At 37.0% G+C, this 17,847-nt stretch overlaps 1 protein-coding gene across 1 annotated transcript in view; it reads left to right on the plus strand.

The window, feature by feature from the left end:
- The window catches only part of LOC114805021 (putative uncharacterized protein DDB_G0271606), a 91,527-nt gene that overhangs the window by 25,073 nt on the left and 48,607 nt on the right, over nt 1–17,847 (plus strand). The window contains exons 2-3 of the mRNA XM_054225845.1: nt 9,737–11,496; nt 16,592–16,947. Coding sequence (XP_054081820.1) covers nt 10,593–11,496; nt 16,592–16,947 — 1,260 coding nt within the window. The 5' untranslated portion in view covers nt 9,737–10,592. The remainder of the gene's footprint in view (nt 1–9,736; nt 11,497–16,591; nt 16,948–17,847) is intronic.

Raw genomic sequence — 17,847 nt, forward strand, 5'->3', positions numbered from 1 at the left:
CACACCTTTGCTTTTTCTTTTAGTAAATGCCCTCCAACTGGAATAGTATTAGATTCTCGGCATTGCATAAACCAAGTGAGTACTCTCTTTTCTAATTCCGGGTATTCTGGTAATTTTTGGCGCTTACGTTTGGTGTTTGAGGGCAAACGCAAATACAGATCACTTTTTTTCAAAATTGATGTGATAGTAGATGGCGCAATACCGAACCTTTTCGCAATTTCTACTTGTGTTTCACCATTTTTTATGGCAAGAATAATTTTTTTTTTTTTTTAATTGGCAATATTTTGCACTTACGAGAACTTGACATCTTGCGTCCTAATTGATACTAATCAACGCTAGTTGTAGAAAACAAAGCAAAACTTATGAATAAGCGTAACTGTAAAATAATAACGGTTAAAAAGCGTACTATGTTTTCGTCACGTACGGTTTTTTGTGAAAAAAAATACGAGTTGTAGAGGCTTTTGATACACATTTTTCAATTTTTGTCTTAAGAAAAATACGAGTTATCAAAGGGACCAAAATACATGCATTTTTCGCGAATTTTTCTAGGGACCGAAGAAATACTATGAAATATCAAGGTTTTTCGCTTATCGAGGTTACGACTTATCGAAGTTTCACTGTAATATGCACATATTTTGTATATTCCATTGACTTGTAAATATTTGTTTTTAATTAATCTGATGAGTTTCACTAAATAATATGAATAACATATGGTACAGTTCTATATACCATGTTCTCGACTTGTATGAACTTGTTCTCGAGTTCAGTTGTTCAGTCAGAATTATACTTTCTCGATTTAATAAATTATTAAACTCTATTTAAAAATTGGTCGATGACTTGTCTTTGGTATAGGTTCCTTATTAGGTTGATAATAGAGCTCGAAAACTATCGATACCAGACTATCGATAGAATTTAAAATATATTTTTTTATGCTCATAATAATTTTCTGACGTTCGATATTGAGTATTACTAGATAATAGTTTATGCTTTCACTAATTAATTTTCATTTTTTGTTCAATTTTTTTTGTTAGAACAAATTATCACTGAAATAGCCTTTGTTGAATCTTGCGAAGAGACGTTGTGTATCCCAGCAACATCTGTAGAATCGGAGTGCATGTTTAGCAAGTGTGAAAGGCTGATTACAGACCGGCGAAGGCGCTTAGAAGCCAAAAATGTTAATATGCCAATATTTTGTAACGGACACCATTAGATTAATAAAAAACCAAGAAAAAACGTTAACTTCGGCTGTTTCGAAGCTAATATACCCTTCACAGGTGCATTTCTTTTAGTAAGTATGTGTTTGAGCAAATCTAAAGACGTAAGAAAAAGTAAGTAAAAAAATGAAAACATTTTACTAACCGATCTGAACAATTTTTTCGGAGATTATGATGTAGTAAAATGCGGAAGTTTTCCATACAAGCCCTTGATTCCGATCGTTAAGTTTGTATAGCAGCTATATGATATAGTGGTCCGATATCGGCAGTTCCGACAAATGAGAAGCTTCTTGAGAGAAAATAACATCTGCAAAATTTTAAAACGATATCTTAAAAACTGAAGGACTAGTTCGTATATGTACAGACAGACAGACAGACAGACGGACCCGGCTAAATCGACTCAGTTCAACATAGTGATCATTTATATATATACTTTATAGGGCCTCCGACGTTTCCTTCTGGGTGTTACAAACTTCGTGACAAACTTAATATACCCTGTTCAGGGTATAATAAATAAGTATTATAATTAAAATAATATTTTTTGCTTTAGTATATTTATGAAAAGCTTGAAAAGCTGGCCGACATGGATAATGCTCGAAAATTTTATGAAAAGATCAGGCGATTTAGAGAAGGTTTCAAGACCGGAGTATTATCATGTAGGGACCGAGGAGGTAATCTGGTACGGATGTCCAGAGCATACTGTAATTATGGAGGGAACACTTCTCCGACCTGCTGAATGGCAGTGAAAGTACAACACCAGGAGATGGCGAACCCGATTCCCCAATCGATGACGATGGAATAAATGTTCCATTACCCGACCATGAAGAAATTCGAATAGCAATTACCCGCTTGAAGAACAACAAAGCGGCGTGGGCCGATGGATTACCGGCCGAGCTATTCAAATACGGCGGCGAAGAACTGATAAGGTGCATGCATCCGCTTCTTTGTAGAATATGGTCCGAAGAAAGCATGCCTGACGATTGGAATCTACAATCTGCGCCAACTACCGTGGTATAAGTCTCCTCATTATCGCATATAAGGTTTTGTCGAGCGTATTGTGTGAAAGACTAAAGCCCACCGTCAACGAACTGATTGGACCTTATCAGTGTGGCTTTAGACCTGGAAAATCTACAATGGACCAGATATTCACAAAGCGCCAATTCTTGGAAAAGACCCGAGAAAGAAGAATCGATACTCACCATCTTTTTATCGATTTTAAAGCTCCATTCGATAGCACGAAAAGAAGCTGCCTTTATGCCGCGATGTCTGAATTTGGTATCTCTGCAAAACTAATACGGCTATGTAAGCTGACGTTGAGCAACACCAAAAGCTCCGTCAGGATCGTGAAGGACCTCTCCGAGCCGTTCGATACCAAACGAGGCTTCGGACAGGGTGACTCACTTACGTGCGACTTCTTCAATCTATTGCTGGAAAAAATAATACGAGCTGCAGAGCTAAATAGAGAGGGTACAATCTTCTACAAGAGTGTACAGCTCCTGGCGTATGCCGATGATATTGATAGTTGTAGTTGTAGATAATTTCGTTTATTTGGGAACCAGCATTAACAACACCAACAATGTCAGCCTTGAAATCCAACGCAGAATCACTCTTGCCAACAGGTGCTACTTTGGACTGAGTAGGCAATTGAAAAGTAAAGTCCTCTCTCGACGAACCAAAATCAAACTCTATAAGTCGCTCATTATTCCCGTCCTGATGTATGGCGCTGAAGCGTGGACGATGACAACATCAGATGAGACGACTCTTGGCGTTTTCGAGAGAAAGGTTTTGCGCAAGATTTATGGTCCTCTAAACATTGGCAACGGCGAATACCGCAGACGATGGAACGATGAGCTGTACGATTTATACGACGACATTGACATAGTTCAGCGAATAAAAAGACAGCGGCTACGTTGGCTAGGTCATGTTGTACGGATGGAAGAAAACACTCCAGCTCTGAAAGTATTCGATGCAGTACCCGCTGGAGGAAGCCGCGGAAGAGGACGACCTCCACTCTGGTGGAAAGACCAAGTGCAAAGTGACCTGGCTTCACTTGGTGTTTCCAGTTGGCGCCAAAAAGCAAAAAGGAGGAATGAGTGGCGCACTCTGGTGGATTCGGCTATAATCGCTTAAAGCGGTTCCTACGCCAAATATATATATATATACATATATATATATATATATACTTAATAACTTATATCTTAATTTCATTCACTTCCATTGTAGGAAGAAGAAAGAATGCGATCGATGGTAAGTCCATAGTTTCATAGGTCGTTACCGCCAACAGTACTATAAATAAAGCTGTATTTTTGAAAGCGCTTGCTTATTTAGGTCACTTAATCAGCTGAGATTGCGTTCTTAAATGAAAGTTGCAATTTTCAAACATGTACCGTTATAACAGTTATTTTAATGATTATGCTGTTTTACGAAGCTTATCCATATATATGTGAGAACTTTAAACTCGGTCAAAGCACAAATTGAATGATTTTTTAAGTCAACAAAGCCATCAGGTATAACTAGATCAAAGTGTGTAGTATTATAAGAAAGAAGTGACTCCAAAACCAGACTTAAGTACAGATATATGCAACTATTTTTATAGAACTACTATTACTAAGAACTATTTATATGTATTATGTGCTCATATGTGTGTGTACTACTACATATATATATCTAGTACATACATATATGTATGAGTTTCATATGTCTCAATACGCTCGCACAAAGCGCCGTGCAGTGAGGTCATTTTGTAAACAATTTATATCCACACACTTTTGTCTACTTATATATGTACGATATAGTGTGGGTGGATATCCTCATATAAATTATATGTAATTTTCCTAAGTCCTCTTATATATATGTACATACACACCTACATACAAATGTATGTATTGCGCGGACGAGACATGCGTGGGATTTGTTTATGTTTTTACTTAGTTAACGCGCTTCGCTTCAAGCGTGTATATGAAGTTTTTATACACATGCTTGAATATATAGACATAAATAGATACCAACACCCTATTTATATTAGTTTGTCTGCTGGCTGGAGAAAGTAGCTGCTTCATATGGGTATACGGCAGGAGTGTGCGACAACTTTTACAGTCTACAACAACAATAAAAACTTACAACAACAACAACAAGAAAAATATTTAGATACACACATATGTATATATTCATATGCTACGCATATTTTGAGAATGAAAATTTATTTGTTTTCCTGGCGTTCCAGTGAATTTCGCGTATTTTAAAACTTTATTAAATGGAATATGAACTGCTTGCGCGTTATTTGTGGGTTCGATGCCCAATTTTTAAAAAATATATATGGAAATGCAACGAGTTTATTATTTTTCATCGTTAAGTGGTATTTGATATGATTTTTTAAATAAATTTCACTCAAAAAGGATAATTTACAATCTTTAGCAATGCTGCGCCCCACCAGATAAACTTAAAAGCCGGGCCCTTTCTGTCTCTCTGCTGTGTCTTCAAATTAAATTAATTTGCTTGTGCGTAGCTTTGTTAAGGAAAAGGGATTTATATTACACATTTAGTATAAATCCTCGAAACTTTTCTCTGCTTGTACGTAATTTCACTTCCTCAGCTACCTAATTTGGCAATTCCGAATATAGTACCAACAACGAAAATTTAACAAACGGACCCTATGTTCATACACATGCATCCCTACAGAAGTATGAGAACATGTTTGTCAAAATGAATAGAAGTAACATATGATTATTTTGTTTTACTTCTTGTTTTCTATTTTTTAGTTTCTTTTGTGCGTGGGGAAGTCTCTTTCTATTACTCTTTCACTTGCGCTAAGCTAAGCTAAGCTAAGCGAATATACTCAATCAATTTAAATGATTTGACTAACAAATATACTCATGTATAGCTAAATACATAGCTGTATGTTAAAAAGTGCGCAACGACCCCTATAAATAGGCTATGGGGCTTAGCTCTTGGGTTTCACAAAAATAGCATATCGTATAGGTGCCACACAACTGGCGGCCATTTAAGGATAGGCATACTTAGGCAGTAAAAAAATGTTTTATTAGATTACCCTCTGCGATGTAATATATGGCAATTGGTTGCTTATATATTTATTTATCGCTGTTATATAATTAACTGGGTAATTTTTATTTTCAAATGTTTTTAAACTAATTTGTTAGCTGGCAACTCTGTGCCAAAAAATGTATAAACTAAATTCATACCATAAAGTTTTTCTTTTCAACTCTTTCTGCTTTCTGATTGTCTACCATATCGTAATAAATTCCAATTTACGCTTTGATGTGTGGCAACACTATTTCAATATATACCTCCGATTCTATATAGAATGGTTGTATCTCACCATATTTAGACCTTTGAATGTCGAATTATATTCCAAACATCAATTCTTAAAATATTTCGATTTTAAAAGTTAAATTAAAGTTATTATATTTTTCCGTAGGCTTGCCACCTTTAAAAAAATTTATTGAAAAAATTTATAAAAAAATAACTGATAAATAAATGAGTATTTTCAGTAACCGCATGGAATTGTGTAGGTTAAGGAAAATGTTCTATCAATATCTTTTTAAAAAGAGTTGCCACATGTTTCAATAAGTTAAAACAAATAAATGATTGATATTTGAGACATATTTTATAAAATGTCAATCATACTAAATTAAGATTTCAGAAGGCTCATAATAGAGTAAGATTTTATTTAGGGTTGCCACAAACAACAAACAATTAACAAACAACAGATTAATGGATACGCGGATGGATAGTACGAGTATATTTGGAAAGGGTAAAAAATTCCATATTACAAATACAAATTTTAGAAATATTTAGAATTTTTGCGAAAAAAACAGTTTTACTATAAAATAAATTATTTCCTAACTTAACCCAATCTGTTTTCCGCAGAGCAAGAATCCGGGTAACATAAACTCTAAATCAATTTGTGTGTAAATTTCTTTTCATTTGCCTGCCAGGCATGCGCGTAATGTATGTAAATTATACACAGCGTAAATACATACAAAAATACAGGAGTGCCAATACACGTGCACTCGTATTTGCTGATAATATGAAAGCGAAGTAAACAACAAGATTACGATGTAGAGGAAAGTGTATGTAAATTTTAAGAAATAACAGATTTGTCTGAGCATTTTATTTTTCATATATAAATTTATGCAAATTTATTTGTTCGCCTTACGCGCAGCTTTCGATTTGCAAGTAAGTGAAATAAATTATGCAAAAAAACAGAAAATATGTGTGAAGCACTGGAAGACTGAGATAACGCACTAATACGTTCGCAATGAATTGTATGAATGACGAAACATATTCGTTTTGCTAAAATCTCTGCATTTTTTATTTATTTTCAAATATTCCGCTTTTGATTGAAATTCATTGAAATGTTTTCATTTTGAAATATTAATAGTAATTAAATAAAGCTAAAGTGAATTTTAAAACGATCAGAGTAATATAAATAATTTAAAGCATTTCTAAGTGTTTGTTTGAAAAATTGGGTGTAACAGTGCGTATGAGTAACATTGTATGTTGGATGATCCGGAAGATTTTAATATAAGTAATTTGTTTTAAACAAATATTTAGAACTATTTACAGTTGTTTATTAACTGGTATACTGTATTTTCAGCTACATACAGCTTTATTTTATTCTATTTATGCTATTTTAGTAGTTTATAGTCCTTTGTAATAGGCATGATGAAGTGTAAAAGAAAATGTTTGTAAACATGCCATTAATGATATGACTGATACGAATTGCCAAGAGGGTGCCCATATAATTATTGTACCTGACGTGGTATTTTTTCCAATTTTAAATAACACTATTTGTGGATTATAAATTTAAATTCTCTGAATTATCTAATTTTTCCCATAAACTTAGGCTTGTTTCGCTACTTTAATCAACTGTCTAACTTATTGCCTCACACATAATAATTTCTCTAATTTTATAGTATAATTTAATTCTGCTGTCACTTATAAATTAAAAAAAAATATATACAAGTTCAAACTAATTTGGTTGCTGCAAACTTTAAGGTTTCAAGTGAGGCTAATTAGTGAAATTTAAAAACGGGAAAACCGTTAAGTGTCAAAGAAAGTAAAAACACTTGGCCTATTAAACTTCAACATCGCTAAAAATATAAAAATCAACTTTTATGACTTTTTCCTTATTAAAATTTCAAGGGTATTAAAATAACGCAACTTTTTCTATCATAATTACCACACAAAGGTCTTCGCTTCTGAGTTCCTTAAGGATGCAGTTACTTTATGAAAAAGAAAAGTTGAAAAACGTGTCCGAAAATGCCATTAAACAAAATGAGTGCAAATAAATATTGCTATTTTATACTTAATCAATTCAACTGCCAGCATTACTTTGCTAGGCTAAAGTAATATTCAAAAGTAACAAGTAAAGAAACGCATATTTTCGCAACACTTATAAAGAGCTGCTCAACGTAAAATTTCGATTAAAACCACCCAAAATATTATGTTGCATAAATAACGATAGCGCAAATCTGAATCTTAAATTAGCTGCAAATTCTCAACGTTTATTTACTTTTACTCATTGTTAATTTTAGTTCCGCTGATTTTTCACGTTTTTTTCCTTCTTTCTTCTTTTCTGTTGCTATTTTGTACTTTCCTTGTGTTTTTTGTATTTTTTCCGCTCAACTTCGTACACTTCACTTGATTGTAGTGTTGTTTTTGCGTTTATTTTTGGTTGCCGAGCGCAATTATGGAAATTCTCTTCAAAAATAAACGCAGACATGGAAACGGTCGCATTATCGCCGGAATGAAGAAGTAGACAGCAAAACAATGAAAGAAAAGTAAAAAAGTTATCCAAACAACTCATTCGGCAAGTGTGCGAGCGTGTAAAACTCAAACAATTCAGATGCCAGGTGTAGGGAAATTTTTGATGAGTGACAACCACAAATAAAAGGAAATTTTTTGCTTGAGCAACAATTGCAGTTAGTTAGTTGTAGCAACGAAAACACTTGAGTTATATCTCTAATACATACAAATAATTATATGTGCATGCACTTTTTGCAAAAAAAAATTAAAGTTTACAAAATTGCAAAATATTTCTGGGTATGCAAGTTTATTATTGTATACGATATAAAAAACAAAAAATCAACAAATTTCAAAATTTTTTTAAACTATAAAACAGAATTGAAGTTAAGCTAATAATAAATATTTATATGTGCATTTTACTATTTTTACCAGTAAATCCTATATATTTGAGTTTAACTAAAAGAAATGTTTATTTTAATAGTCAGTAGCATTGTCCTTATATTATAAAACTAAATAAAGCCGCTTAATCAGAGAATTAACTAATAACTGTAGAATAGTTATGTAAATATTGGCCAATTCTTGCTTTTATGGATAATTTGAGATAACGTACTGTCTCAAACTGCTTTGCAGTTTGGAAAACAGGAGCAGAGAGGATCCCCAGAGATCCTCAATTAGATTTAGGTTCGAACTCAGTGCTGCACATTGAAATAGGGGAATTTTCCGGTCGTTAAACATGTTCTTTGTGTGGAATGAAGCGTTATCCTGCTGATATGTCAAGTTATATGAATAGAATATTTTATTAACTCGCTGTCAGAAAGATTTATATAAATATTAGCCATAAATATTCAGCCCATGAAATCAAGGTACCGCTTCCACAACATCGCTTGTAGCAGTACAATATTTCTTGCAATGACCTGGGCCGACCAATTTTAATTTTTTTTTCGTCACTAAAGACTGTATTCTATCACTCATCGGCCCAGAATTGGTATTTATTTGCAAAGCTCAAAGCGTTGGATCATCCTTTTGCATCGATCATCAATGCTGTTTTTCGTCCGCTGCGTGGCACTATACTATAATTAGTGGGGTTTTTAAGAAATTTTCAGAAACAGTTCCGATGACGCATTGGTCTAGATACACTTTGGAACCGCTTTTATGCATTCCTATGATTATTCATTGTTCCTCGGCAGATAGAGTTAAAGCTAAATAAATGTAATAAAATTTTTAATAATTCATTAAGTTAATGCACCTACAATAACTTTACAAACAAATTTTAACAAAAAAAGTTTTTGATGTGGCACTATCAGTAAGAAAGATCAGCTAAACTGACTTTGCACATATAAATATTTACTATGCAATACCCAACTAACAAGCACATTCTTAATGTAACTGTACAACGAATGAGAAAAGTATGAAACAATGTTCGTTGCATAGTAAGGGCAACATATCAACCTTTTATTCCACATTTACCGAAATCCAAAAAATAACAGTGAATAAGAAATATAAACAAAAGCAGAAATGCACATATAATTCTTTGTATGAGGTATATATATATTAGCTATGGATTGAGTATATTCTTATCTGCAATCTTACTTGACTTCTAACTGAAAGCTTTAATGAAAGTCTGATATTAAATGTTATCTTTGATTTTGTGATTTAGATTAATATTAGCTCTTAATACTGTGTAAAACAAATATAATTTAATTAAATATAATACAGAATTTTAAATTATAATTCGTAAAAACATATTCTCTCAGTTCTTCCAGCAATGTGCCAAATGGAATGAATAACATAACCAAAGATGTAAAGCAAAGGCGAAGCAAATGCAAACCACTTTAATAAAGTGATATTCTCTGATGTGGAAAATAATGATGACATCTGCAGCAGTCGCAAATGATGCTACTCGCAACACAAACAACAACAACTGCAATGAAAAGTAATTCCATTGCATAGCCACAGGCGCATAACGATGTGAGCGATTTAAAAAAAGAATCTATGTTCATACAAACACATTTTCAAAAGTGTGTGAATCAAATGAAATCACCAAAAATACATTAAATATAAAGAAAAAACTAAAACAAAAACAACAAGAATAGCTTAAAAAACACGCTTAAATACATGCTGAATGCGCCTTTCGTCGGTGTTGTCGCCTAAATGAAGTTAACACACTGTCAAATTGGTAAATTATTTCTGCTGCTGACAGCTTTCTTCCTACTCCTCGATTCCCAACAGTTGGTGGGTGTGCTTTGTAGTGCCGAAAAAGTTGCCACTTAACGTTTGAATGCATTGGATGCTGATACCACAGGGGAGCAGACAACGGTGACCGCAATAAGACAAGCACAAGCCACTGCAACCACACACGTGACACCTGTCAGTGCAGTGCAGATAGCTGATAAGGTGTGCAGTAGGAATAAAAACAACAACAACAACAACAGCAAGAAAAGTAGTAAGAAATTATTAGAAATTTATGTTGAAATGGAAGTCAGCCGCAGACATTTTCGCAATTGAAGCAAGACATTTGAGTACACTACTACTACAACGGAAGCTACCACCGCGAAAGGAGATAACTTACTGCATGCCCCAAGTATTGCACACCCTATTGACGGAGAATTAATGAGTACAGTGGAGGCAACTGAGACGCAACAGTTTCGCGCTGAGGTGACCAATGCACAAGAGCAGCAAAATGCGGCGCAATTACAGCACAACTTAATTACAACAACAGCTAACACAACTGAGTCAGCAACACTAACAGCAGGCACAACAACTAAATTGGAGCGTTTTGGAAAACTTTCAGGTGGGCAAAATGTTGCAAGTATTGAGAGGGCGACGGAACGACAAATGACACATAATGTGCAACAGCAACAAGTGCCAACACAAAAGCAACAACAACAGCGAAAAAAGCAAATGCATAGACCCCAACAGCAATTTGACACAATGCGCCAGCCATTAGCAACAATAACAACAATTTCAACTATAAAACTTGCTACCACTCAAGTACGCGCTCACATAGCCACCGAAATGAAGAAGTTGCAAAAGTTTGAAACCGAAATGTCACAGCAACAGCTGTCAAAGCAACAACAACAACAGCGATTAAAATCAACAAACAAAGAGAATAAAGCAAAAAGACCGCTTCAAAAACACATAAACCCGGAGATACGCAAGCAGCGCAAACAAAAGCCACTTGAATTCGTACTGGGGCAACAACAGCAACATGTAGCGCCGCAACAATTGCTCACGTCAAAGCCACTGCCCACACGAAACCAACAACCACCACAACAAAATGCAACTGAGTGGCGGCAAGTAGACGAAAAACTGCAACAGGATGCACAGCACGTGCTCGCTGCGCATGCATCGCTGAGACAACAACAGCATACAGCAGAACGCCGGCAGCATGTAGGCGTTTTAATACCATCCCGCATTTTGGACGTGTTGCATGTACAGCAGGGCTTTTACAATTTTCTGGATTTCTTTCATGCCAATCTGCAAAATGTCAGTGTGGATTTTATACGTGATGACTGTAAGTGCTGAATGGTGATGTACTTACATTTAGACTGCTGCAATTATTTTTTAATATGTATGTATGTGATTGGCGTTGCAACCGTTTAGCCGGTTATAGCCGAATCGACGATAGTGCGCCACCTGTCTCTCTCCTTTGCAGTTCGGCGCCAGTTGGAGATCCCAAGTGTAACCAGGTCGCTCTCCACCTGGTCCCTCCAACGGAGTGGAGGCCTTCCCCTTCCTCGGCTTCCTCCGGCGGGTACTGCATCGAACACTTTCAGGGCTGGAGTGTTTTCGTCCATTCGGACAACATGACCTAGCCAGCGTAGCCGCTGTCTTTTTATTCGCTGAACTATGTCAATGTCGTCGTATAACTCGTACAGCTCATCGTTCCATCGTCTGCGGTATTCGCCGTTGCCAATGTTCTGAGGACCATAAATCTTGCGCAAAATTTTCCTCTCGAAAACTCCTAGTGTCGTCTCATCTGATGTTGACATCGTCCAAGCTTCTGCACCGTAAAGCAGGACGGGAATGATAAGTGACTTGTAGAGCTTGATTTTGGTTCGTCGAGAGAGGACTTTACTGTTCAATTGCCTACTCAGTCCAAAGTAGCACCTGTTGGCAAGAGTTATTCTGCGCTGGATTTCGAGGCTGACATTGTTCGTGTTGTTGATGCTGGTTCCCAGGTATACGAAATTATCTACGACCTCGAAGTTATGACTGTCAACAGTGACGTGGGAGCCAAGACGCGAATGCGCCGACTGTTTGTTTGATGACAGGAGATATTTCGTCTTGTCCTCATTCACCTCCAGACCCATTCGCTTCGCCTCCTTATCCATGCGGGAAAAAGCAGAACAAACGGCGCGGTTGTTGCTTCCGATGATATCAATATCATCGGCGTACGCCAGAAGCTGTACACTCTTGTAGAAGATTGTACCTTCTCGGTTTAGCTCTGCAGCTCTTATAATTTTTTCCAGCATCAGGTTAAAGAAGTCGCACGATAGTGAGTCACCTTGTCTGAAACCTCGTTTGGTATCGAACGGCTCGGAGAGGTCCTTCCCAACCATGACGGAGCTTTTGGTGTTGCTCAACGTCAACTTACACAGCCGTATTAGTTTTGCGGGGATACCAAATTCAGACATCGCGGCATAAAGGCAGCTCCTTTTCGTGCTGTCGAAAGCAGCTTTAAAATCGACAAAAAGGTGGTGTGTGTCGATCCTCTTTTCACGGGTCTTCTCCAAGATTTGGCGCATGGTGAATATCTGGTCAGTTGTCGATTTTCCAGGTCTAAAGCCACACTGATAAGGTCCAATCAGTTTGTTGACGGTGGGCTTTAGTCTTTCACACAGTACGCTCGATAGAACCTTGTATGCGATATTTAAAAGGCTGATCCCACGGTAATTGGCGCAGATTGTGGGATCTCCCTTTTTATGGATTGGGCAGAGCACACTGAGATTCCAATCGTCAGGCATGCTTTCTTCCGACCATATTCTGCAAAGAAGCTGATGCATGCACCTTATCAGTTCTTCGCCGCCGTATTTGAATAGTTCTGCCGGTAATCTATCGGCCCCCGCTGCTTTGTTGTTCTTCAAGCGGGTAATTGCTATTCGAATTTCTTCATGGTCGGGTAATGGAACATCTGTTCCATCGTCATCGATTGGGGGATCGGGTTCGCCATCTCCTGGTGTTGTACTCTCACTGCCATTCAGCAGGTCGGAGAAGTGTTCCCTCCATAATCCCAGTATGCCCTGGACATCGGTTACCAGATTACCACCTTGGTCTCTACATGAGGATGCTCCGGTCTTGAAACCTTCGTTAAGTCGCTTCATTTTTTCATAAAATTTTCGAGCATTCCCTCTGTCTGCCAGCTTCTCAAGCTCTTCGTACTCACGCATTTCGGCCTCTTTCTTTTTTTGTCTGCAAATGCGTCTCGCTTCCCTCTTCAGCTCTCGGTATCTATCCCATCCCGCACGTGTTGTGGTCGTTTGCAATGTTGCGAGGTAGGCAGTCTGTTTTCTCTCCGCTGCGATACGGCACTCCTCATCGTACCAGCTTGTTTTTTGTCGTTGCCGAAAACCAATTGTTTCGGCTGCAGCGGTACGCAGTGAGTTTGAGATGCCGTTCCACAGTTCCCTTATACCGAGATGCTGATGAGTGCTCTCAGAGAGCAGGAGTGCAAGTCGAGTAGAGTATTTCGTGGCTGTCTGTTACGATTGCAGCTTTTCGACGTCGAACCTTCCTTGTGTTTGTTGACGGGCATTCTTTGCTGCACAGAGGCGGGTGCGTATCTTCGCTGCGACCAGATAATGGTCCGAGTCTATATTTGGTCCTCGGAGCGTACGCACGTCTAAAACACAGGAGACATGTCTTCCGTCTATCACAACGTGATCGATTTGGTTCCGCGTGTTTCGATCAGGAGACAGCCAAGTAGCTTGATGTATTTTCTTATGCTGGAATCTGGTACTACAGACGACCATATTTCGGGCCCCAGCGAAGTCGATCAGCCTCAGGCCGTTTGGCGATGTTTCGTCATGGAGGCTGAATTTTCCGACTGTTGTGCCAAAGACACCTTCTTTACCCACCCTGGCGTTAAAATCACCAAGCACGACTTTTACATCGTGTCGGGGGCAGCGCTCATAGGTGCGTTCTAGGCGCTCATAGAATGCATCTTTGGTCACATCGTCCTTCTCTTCCGTTGGGGCGTGGGCGCAAATCAGCGATATGTTGAAGAACCTCGCTTTGATGCGGATTGTGGCTAGACGTTCATCCACCGGGGTGAATGCCAGGACTCTGCGACGGAGTCTCTCTCCCACCACAAATCCAACACCAAATTTGCGCTCCTTTATATGGCCGCTGTAGTAGATGTCACAAGGACCCACCTTCTTCCGTCCTTGTCCCGTCCATCGCACTTCTTGGATGGCGGTGATGTCAGCCTTAAGTCGTATGAGGACATCAACCAGCTGGACAGAGGCACCTTCCCAATTAAGGGTCCGGACATTCCAGGTGCATGCCCTTATATCATTATCCTTAAAACGTTTGCAGGGGTCGTCATCAAAAGGGGGGTGTCTCATCCGAGGCTTTCGTAGATTTTTCATTGGGGGGTGTTTTTATGTGGTGGGTCCCAAACCCTACGCACAACCGCATAAGCGGGCTTCGCCTTCTCACTTTAGCTCGCCTTCAAACGGATGTCTGTTGGCTACCCAGAGGATACTTGGTCTAAAACCGGAAGTCGTGAGCTGCTTGAACCATGTGGAGAAGAATCGTTTCTGGCCACTCCCAAGTGAGTGACAATCAAAAACTTTCCTCACTTGCGTGAACTTCTACACATGATCCCATCCTCCATAATAATATAATATGCGAATATTTAAATTTCTTGGAATACTTTTAACTGCAGTTGAGTTTCGCTCAGATGGCATCAACTGAACTCAGCAAGTGATGCTAAGTCCTTCCTGAGTCAGTGTCCATGAGAAAATAAGGTCTTTATACTTTTATCCTTTATATGTTCTTCGAGATGCAAAAAGAAGGAACGAAGAAAACACGAAAATAAAAAAAAAGACCCAAAGCTATTTTCAAATTCCAATGTCACCACAGAGCTTTTATATTATAGTCGAAAGAAGTCGATAGATTTGATCTCGTTATTCTTTGTATAGTTTTCTTCTTAGAAAGGAAAGAAACCTTATATTATAGCCAAACCAATCCTTTTGGTTAGGGCTTAGAGCATAGCTGAGAACAATGATTTGCTTAAACAAAGATAATCTGGTGGATACTCGGATACTCTGTTTTAGTGCTGCTAGTACTAGCATAGTCTCAGCGTTAATTTTCGATGTGCAAAGCATTTCTATTCAAAAATAAATCTCACATAAATGTCGCCATTACCAAGCGGTCCAAATTATCAACTAAAGTAAACTCATTTGGACACGGCTATCTGAAATATTGCCTTGTACTGTAATAATACGATTAAGTTTCATCAACTGTGTAGACTCCGCCTAGCTATCGGAATAAAAAATATATATTACTTTAAATAACGTAAATTAGTGAACGAAAATATGGCATAGCTTAAACACCAGCAATATATTTCACTAATTATATTATTCTTTTGTATCAGGAGTATCAGCGCAGTTTCTCAAGCATATGTATATAATTTGTATACATATTACTCAGAAACCAGCAATATTTTTATTGTTGTTGCCACTGTTTTGATTTCATAAACCAAATAATAATAATTCAGAGAATCAAAATGCCATAACCTCCTCAATTTACCTTTAAGTCTGCGAAGTCACAGAACGGTTATGCAGTCACTATAGCATGAAAATTCCACGAAGAAAGCAAAGTAGACGTGTTCTTGTGTTTACAGTTGTGTTCACAATAAAGGCGGTACCCAAGCCAAAATTTGTTCGAAATATTTTAAATAGTAAAAGAACGAGTAGAACCTGCTAATTTCCTTATTCGTAGCTTTATCTTAGTAGTTTTCCATGAGACATCATGAAGTTAGACTAATTTAACAAGAAACACCACATTGAAGGAAATTACTTTTAAATCGAAAATAAAGAAGTGCTGGTTATTTTCCGTTATTCAGTCTCGATGGTTATTCACCTTTGTCACCTTCATTCCAGTTAGGTTTATACTTTCATGGTCTTGAATGGATATTATGGAAATTCTTATTTCTTGATAAACTTAACATCCTGGACACTGAATATAATTAATTTAAATGAAATATTGTACTTAAATAATCGGTCTGCTTGTAGTGCAAAATTTCACTTGAAATTCCACAAACATCTGCGAAGAACAGATTTTATAACATGCCCAACATTTCTAAAGCCTATCACATTTTATACGACATACTCTATTAAATGTATATAATGGGTTTTCCTTATTTATTCTCTGGCATTAAAATTTCCTCAAACATAAAACTGTCAAAATATGCTATATTCAGTATAGCGCTTTAATAACATACAAAATAATTACACTTTTTACCGCTGACAAAATTTACCCAGTTTATAAGAAAATATAAATTTTTAATATCCTCAATACACATTTCACGTCACACTATCTTTACCGTTTCCTTTCAACTGCTTGCTGTTGCACAACACACACGCGCGCACACTCGACCGCAGATATAAGTGGCTTCATTAAATTGCTGGAACATCCGAAATATACAACTGTGGTGAAAACCTTAAATACCGGGATTAATCTCGCTGACGATGAGTTGCCGCTGAACGGAAAATCAACAGTGGCAGCAACATTGCCAAGTCAGCGGCAATCACATCAACAGCAACGGCGACTGCAACAGCAATCTGTTGTAACACCAGCACAGATTAATAATGCAACAGCGGCTTTCGCGAAGGTTGGCGAAATGAAAAAGTCATCAACGTCAAGTAATGCGCCACTTGTCGCCTACTGTCACTTGGCCGAGCAGCTGTCACGGGATTTTAATAAAACAGTACTCGTTTGGCCGTGTCCGCGAATGAAGGTGAGTAAAAGAAGGTCATAATTGCTTTAATTTTATTTTTATGCTATACAGATTTACATTTAGACTTGGTTTGCAGCTCTATGCTGGAGCCGACTGGAGAGATATAACACGACTCTATATATAATTTTTTTTTCTTTGTCCTAAAGTTTATTTTATGATTTTCTGATTAATTATGAATAAAAACGACAAGAAAGTGCCTTTTTACTATATAATACTATATTTATTACTATAACTTTTACAAAAGCAAGCTTTATACGAAAAGAAGTTGGGGTTAATTAAGAGATAGTAATAATAAACATAAAAGAAAAAGTAATAAAACGGTGTTTTAACGGTATATTGATTAGTGATGATTAGTGACCTTAGTATTTAATGTATGCAACGTAAAGGATTGTTTGCCCTTGAGACCGCAAATGATCTTAAACGAATAATTAGACAAGAAACAAAATAAATTTCCATCTCTTCCAATCGCTCACTCAGTATATCTTAAAGAAAATTATGAAAGTGTTAAAATTTTGCTCGAATCTGTAAAGTATTACGAGTATAACTGGCAGCTAATTGGAGATTTCAAAATTGTGGGATTTTTTTTTATAGTACTTCAAAGCGGTTATACAAAGTATCCGTGTTATTTGTGCTTATTGGAAAGTGAATGCCGCCTCTGCACATTAAGTTAGGGTTGATGAAACAATTTGTTCAAAAACTGGATCAAACCTCAGAAGCTTTTGAATACTTAAAAAAGTTTTTCCCGAAGTTATCCGAAGCAAAGGTTAAAACTGCAGAATGTCATTAAAAGTGCACATGCTGCATGCTCATTTAGCTAAATTCAAAAACAACATGGGAGCGTATTCAAAAGAGCAAGGAGAACGTTTTCGCCAGGACATTATGAGCTTAGAACAACGTTAT

The sequence above is a fragment of the Zeugodacus cucurbitae genome, chromosome 2, assembly GCF_028554725.1.
Source record: "Zeugodacus cucurbitae isolate PBARC_wt_2022May chromosome 2, idZeuCucr1.2, whole genome shotgun sequence".
NCBI lineage: Eukaryota > Metazoa > Arthropoda > Insecta > Diptera > Tephritidae > Zeugodacus > Zeugodacus cucurbitae.